We start from the raw sequence: 6,515 nt of genomic DNA, 5'->3' as shown, positions 1-6,515 counted from the left end.
GATGTTGGCTGTTCACTTAAATGCATAGAATATACTAGCCAGCAGCTCATCTCCACCAGAATTTGAAAGAAACTGACATATTTGGGGCATGAACTCCAGAGATGCTGAAGCACAAACTCCCATATGAGGCCTTCAGAGGGAAATAACTTAGGAGAGGTAAAAGAAAGAATAATTGATAGGTAAGCAGAATATTCAGTTTTAAAAGGGACAGTGACTGAAGAATCAGAGACTCATTGTAGACTGAATATCTGTTTAAAAAAAGAGGTAACAATGTCTTCAATTTGAGCCACTGCACATCATATATTTTTAATTCCAAAAGCACCATGGACATGATGGATACAAGAATGGGGATGATTTAAAACCATTATAGACATCTACAGATGTTTAACCTAAAAAGTAAACTAGAATTCAGTAGCACCTTGTCTTGTATACAGCATTCCAAATGTAGTTCACCATTTTGCAAACATTCATTTTGTCCATGCTAGTAATTCTTCAGTGGTACACTGGCTTGGAGCTTCAGGGAAACAACACTTAAATTTAGTACTAGATCCTGTAGTGAGCTCCACAGAGAAAACAGCTCAGCAACACCTCCATTCACTTGGTTTGAGAAACAACTGCTAATACGGATGTTAATTGTACTGGGAAAGGTGATAAGCAAATCTTCAATCTGCAAAATGTAGGGGAATACATGAAAAACAAGTTAACAGATTCTTGAAACAACAAGAGTTTTATGCTAGCCAAACGTGACAGCTGATCTGGGTCTTCTGTTCAAATTAACCTTGTGATGGAAAAAAAAAAAAAAAAAACCTAAAAATTTTTTTGTATTGGCAAACCTCTGTGGCACTGAACTTCAGAAATGCTATTTCTGAAACAATTTGCTTTCTGAACAAAATGCTTTTGTTCTCCAACAGGCTTTTGGTTTTAAGAAAAAAAACCTACACAACTCATTCTTGTTTTCAGTTGTCTAGTATAGACAGTCACATTAATGCCTGCTTTCACTGATGTGAAAGCTATTTCTCATTCACTCATCACAGACAGAAGCAAAATGAAAAAGAAATAAAGAGCTAAGAAAGTTGGATAAAACACTTAAAGAAAAAAAGATCATGAAAGTATACATTTCCCCATTTTGAGCTTTGCATGTCAAAATTGAGTCTTTAATTCTGGAAGTACCCGCTTTCACTCTCACTGGAACCAATCTGAAGTTTAACATTGAGCTGTTGGTCAATTGTCCTCAGCACTGAGCAAGCCGAAGTCAAGTAACACTTAGTAGAGTGTTATGCCTACATCAATTTCTTCGTAAACTCGTTGCATACTTGAGCTTTTCAAAACGCAGTTCCAAGCTAAATGACTTAACAAACACTGATGCAAAAGGTGTTACAAGGTTAAGGTTTTAGCATTTCACAATTTAAAAAGATGCTTGATAAAGGCGTTTTTAAAGTAACAGTTTCTTTACTAGTTTCCTTGAAAATTCCTAGAAACACTGAGTCAACCAAACTCTGTACAGAAACAACAGGAGACACTGATCTGGAAAGCTTACAGCGATTTTGTTGCATAATCAGAGTGTATGATCTTCCAGCTGAATTTTGGTTTCCAGTCTGTTCAGAAATAGTACTGGGCACTTCTTTGTACTTGACCACAAACAATACAAATTCATGGGCTTATCCTGCAAATCTTATCGTTAGTGGAAAGCAACAGCTTCTCTTGTATTTTATATGATTAACATTTGTCTAAAATTTGTTAATACCTGCCATTAATACTAATACATGACATTGACAAGCTCAGTATGTCATTAAAATGGCCATGCAGCATTGTTAATATTGTGTATTTCAGGAAAATGTTTAGCTGCTCTGATTTCTTACAGAAGATAAAACCAGTTCCTGCAAATGTATTTTCTACTCAAGAAAATCCAAGTAGAACTCCAGCCCTTATCGCTAGCTTGCACTCAGCTGCATTACCTACTTTTCTTCCTCCCCAATTACCAGAATTATTGCAAGATTTTTTTTTTTTTTTTTGTATCCTGAGACCACTGAAGACAACTGATGGTTTCTATCAGTACAGCAGGACATCAGTATTTGACCATGCAGGTGGATCTTCACCCTTCAGAAGCTTTGTAAAACACTTGGAAGATATTTCGGTTAATGCCTGCCTGTTGCTACAGTTCTGTTGCCACAAAGCATCAGTCTTTTGACCCTGTGAGTACTAACTCATTACAGTTCACCAAGGCAGTGGTAACTTCAGGTGAAAAGAACACCTGTAATGAAGAGATTCAGAATTTAGCACAAATACTTGTTTGTGGATCTTTAACACCGTCTCCAGCATTCTTTACTAAATGTTGTTTCTCCCTTTGATATAATCTCAATTTGTCTTAAATGCTACTTCTAAGTAAATATCTACAGACACAAAACCAGAGTGTTTAATGTTTCACAAGGTACATCCCTTTATTACTGTAATCACAAAAACATGATTTTGTACAGGAATGTTTAAGTGAACATTAATCGATGCAATTAAATTTGTTTCATAAAGATCAGGTAAACATACTACAGAACATTGTATTGTAAAGAACAAAAATATCAGCTTTCCAGCCTTGCAATGCACATTTTAGTGCAAGTATTAAGACACAATAGTGTTCAATTCAGCAATGTATTGCAGAACATCATGCCACAGTCCACTTCAAAGAAGGTCAGGACATGCAGCTTGTTAATAAAATGCTGTAGTATATAAAAAAAGCCACATGTTAATTCATAAAATATATAGTGGTTTATTTGGATGATTTAAAGTGATTTCACTGTGGAATTTAGTTTTATCCAGGACAAACATCCAGAGCGCCTTGTCATTTGGAATATTCTTCTTTTAGGCGATGGCTTTGGCTTCAGGTAGGAATGCCTCCCAGTATTTTATTAGCTTGAAGAGAAGGGAAAAACACTCACTATTAAGTACCAAATGTTGGAAAAGAAAACACATATACCTTCCTCCTCTTGTCGTAAACTTGTCTCCACCAGATAAAGAACATAGGTGCTTCATATTATCCATTCACATTATTATATAATGCAAGAAAAATACAAGTAATAAATACACAAATCTGCTCACAGCAACAGAGTTGTTACCACACATTGAACACAATGCTGTAGAATACATTTATACAGAATTAGTTTGCAAGCTTGAGCTTGCTATTCTTACCTCTAAGGGTACAAGTTTGTGGTTTGGTTTGGGTTTTTTTGTTTTGGTTTTTTTTGGTTGTTTGGGTTTTTTTCGTTGGTTTTTTTTTTTTTAATTAAACAAAGCCAGAGGGTTATATTCCCGGAATGAACAAAGGAAAGACTCTGGACACTCTTATGGGAACAAGGTCTACTTCTGAGTCACTGGAAACTGTTTTACTGCTTTACAATATTCGGTAATATTTTATACTTTTTAAAAAGAGCAATAAACATTTAAGTATTTGAGTCTCTTCAGTAAGTCTAAGTGCATATTCATTATAATTTATTCCAATCTATAAGTGAAAACATTACTTCAGTTTCAGAAGACAACAAGATCCTCCACTCGCCCATAGCCCTGAGGGAGCTTCTCCCTTGTTTCCCTGAATTAAGGGAATTGTGCAGGCAAGCATAGCAATAGCTGGGAAACTGCAATCACTGTGTTATTCTCCAATACAGTAAAGACTAGAAGTAGTTATTTATGTTTTAGAAACTGCTATACTTAAAGCCTATCTTTTTTTAACTAGCCTAATATGGAACATATTAAATATTAACTTGTACAAAACTTAAAATTTATCTTACCTGCTGTTGTGTTTGCACTAACGACTCTAAGTACTTGATAATAACAGTTTTAAAGTCTTTCACTCGTTCCTTCTGTTAATAAATAAATTACGGCATATTAACCTCTTAACCAATTTTACTTGGAATGTCAGTATTATCTAAAGTAAAACTGTCATTTACTTCGACAAAATTATACGTGCCTCAAATCTTCCCACTTCCTTGCGAATGGTTTTGGAGATCTGTTCAAAATCTTTTTCCCCTTGCTGAACTTTTGTCTCCCACTGGCAAAGGAAAGACATGCAGACAGTAAGACTTTGTGTTGTCCATTCAGTCTATCAGTATCTGAACTTTTTTTAGTGTATTAGCAATAGTCGCTCAATAGCTGAAAAGGACCTATTTGGTTTTTTTGACATACTTAAGGGAAAGTCTCACAATAACAACTTCGAAGTAACAATTTCTATAACAGGATGTCATATCAGTTAAAACAATGGTATCTCTAAGGTAATGCTATCTGTAGATGAAATCTAAAATATCTTAGCATTGCTATTAAGAAACACTTAACATTTTTTAAAGATTCTTTAGAAAAGAAAAAGGATCTCTGTAAGTTTTACTCGCTACTCCGTTTACAAACACTGCTACAACAGGAATCTAAACCTGTAAGGTGTCTGTGACTACCTGTCCAATCAAGTGTGGAAGAGTCTCAGAAGTTAGTTCCCTGTACTTCCCTAAGCCCAGAAGAGATGATTAGATCTTCACCTCTGGCTATGGTCAAGTATATGATTATCACATTTCTGTTGCAGATGACAGGCTATTGAGGACATGTTTATTGGCCTTCCAGTCAGAATGCATGTTGCTTAGGCAAGCCAAGGCACGTGCTTTCTTGTTCAGTGGGAACTGTTTTCACAGAAAGCAGGAGTAAAAAAGTTACTGCAGGTAAGACAAGCACAAAAGGAAAATTCAGAGGAAGTGATGTTGCTCGTGGGGTTTTGCCATATTGGGAGTGTGGCATTCATGTAACCATACATGGCATTAGGCTACGTTTGTCCTCAGTGTATGTGAAAAGACATCCAGCTACACAGTGAGAGATCACCATCATCTACATTACCTTATAACTGCTTTTACACGGCTACTATATCTTGTTAAATTTAAGCTAGCTACTGTGAAAAAAGCTATCAGCCTCACACATCAGATGCATGCAGGCTAACAGATATCTAAAATGCAACTGTATTCATCTCAACATGTTAACTGCATCATGGGAGCCAATAATATCCAGTAACACTTATCTTCCTCAGAAAAAGGCAGCAGGGAAGCAACATACTTCAATATAGCGTATTCCTGTTAGCAATCCAGTGGTGAGATTTAGTCACAAAAGCATTTTGTGGTGCAGTGTCAAGTTACTATTGTGACATGAGATAAACATCATCTATGTTCCAATAAATATCTAAGTATTTATATTTTTATTTTATACTTATTCAGAGCCCCCTTATTGCCTTTTCAGATACACATTATGAAGCTACGCAGTAAGTCATAATAGGATGCCCTTCATGGAAGAACAGCCTGAAGTTACCTAGTAACTGAAAGAATACAAAGCTCAGCCAATGAAAAGGTAGATTAAGACCACTTGTGCCTTCCTACCACAGCTACTAGCGGCACCTGAGACTTCAGTGAAAGCCTCTACAGGCCTAATGGATCCAACATCCCAGTTTCATCATGCTCAAATGCCAGGTCCTATAGGAATTATCGCTGGATAATAGTCTGCCATCTTACAGTCTCTGACAAGGAGAAATTTCTCCTTACTCAATAAGGTATTTCTAGGACTGTTCTTTGGCCTTTTATCTGCAAAAACCAACGGAGTCATGGGTGAAGCTCAAGCTGTGTACGCTTCCACTTTGCAATTCCTCTGCCAGAAGGACTACTATTACACAATTCAGCAACTCTGAACATATTTCAATGGCAGCAATAACTTTCAATGAGCACATTCAAATTGTGGATTTACTAACAACCTTCACTAACCATCCAATAAAGTTGGAAAAATAAATCCTTCAGGAACAACATAAGTAATTCTTTTAATATTGGGATTGAGAAAGGATCACTGGGTATGTCCTACTACTTCCAATACTCAGGAAGTACTTTCGACAAGGAGTTCCAGCTCCCTTGTACTGTGGATGCATGGGTGACATCAAGAGGCAACCAGCAAGAATGTGACACTAAGTTTTCCCAGTAAACAAAGGCCTTTTTTAAGAAAAAGAAAGCCAAGTTAATGAGTAACTTCAACACTGTATGCAAAATATACTGAAGGGCAGAAAGAACAAAGCAGCACATGGTTAGTGATCAATGAGAAAGCCAAACAAAATAACTGCGTAAGAGAGTTTAAAACCTGCAATGATGTTCTCCCGTTATTTAATGGGAGAATACTGGTGCATAATTAGAATGCATTAATGTTAAATAATTAAGTTGTCCTACCTCTTCAATTTCCTTAGTGAAGCATGACAGAAAAAGTGTATAAATTATGACACTTCAACATGTTAAGATTTATTTTTACTGAAATTACACCATATATACATACATATATATATGGGTAGATATGCTGCATAATTAAGCAAAACATGGGAACAGTTCTCCATTAGTCATCTTAGTTGGATTTTAGCTTTAGAAGCCAAGTGATGCTCCTCTGCCTACCCAAGTGATCTGTTAACACTTAAAAGCATCATTTAACTTGTCCATATTCCCCTCCTCCCATCTCCCAGACTCTGTAGAGACAGT

General features: G+C 36.2%; 1 protein-coding gene across 3 annotated transcripts in view; it reads right to left on the bottom strand.

The window, feature by feature from the left end:
• Positions 1 to 915: 915 nt before the first annotated feature.
• Positions 916 to 6,515, bottom strand: part of SNX2 (sorting nexin 2) — a 35,759-nt gene continuing 30,159 nt past the window's right edge. For 2 of the 3 annotated variants that reach the window (XM_009636550.2, XM_035892109.1), the window contains exons 13-15: positions 3,953 to 4,033; positions 3,774 to 3,845; positions 916 to 2,901 (exon numbers count right to left, since the gene is read on the bottom strand). In XM_009636550.2, the coding sequence (XP_009634845.2) occupies positions 2,851 to 2,901; positions 3,774 to 3,845; positions 3,953 to 4,033 (204 nt within the window). In that variant the 3' untranslated portion in view covers positions 916 to 2,850. The remainder of the gene's footprint in view (positions 2,902 to 3,773; positions 3,846 to 3,952; positions 4,034 to 6,515) is intronic. The other variant, XM_035892110.1, reaches the window with a different exon arrangement.

This window comes from Egretta garzetta, unplaced genomic scaffold (genome assembly GCF_000687185.1).
Source record: "Egretta garzetta isolate BGI_Z169 unplaced genomic scaffold, ASM68718v1 scaffold473, whole genome shotgun sequence".
NCBI lineage: Eukaryota > Metazoa > Chordata > Aves > Pelecaniformes > Ardeidae > Egretta > Egretta garzetta.
The sequence above is the reverse complement of the archived record's forward strand: the minus strand, read 5'-3'. Positions and strand labels throughout refer to the sequence as shown.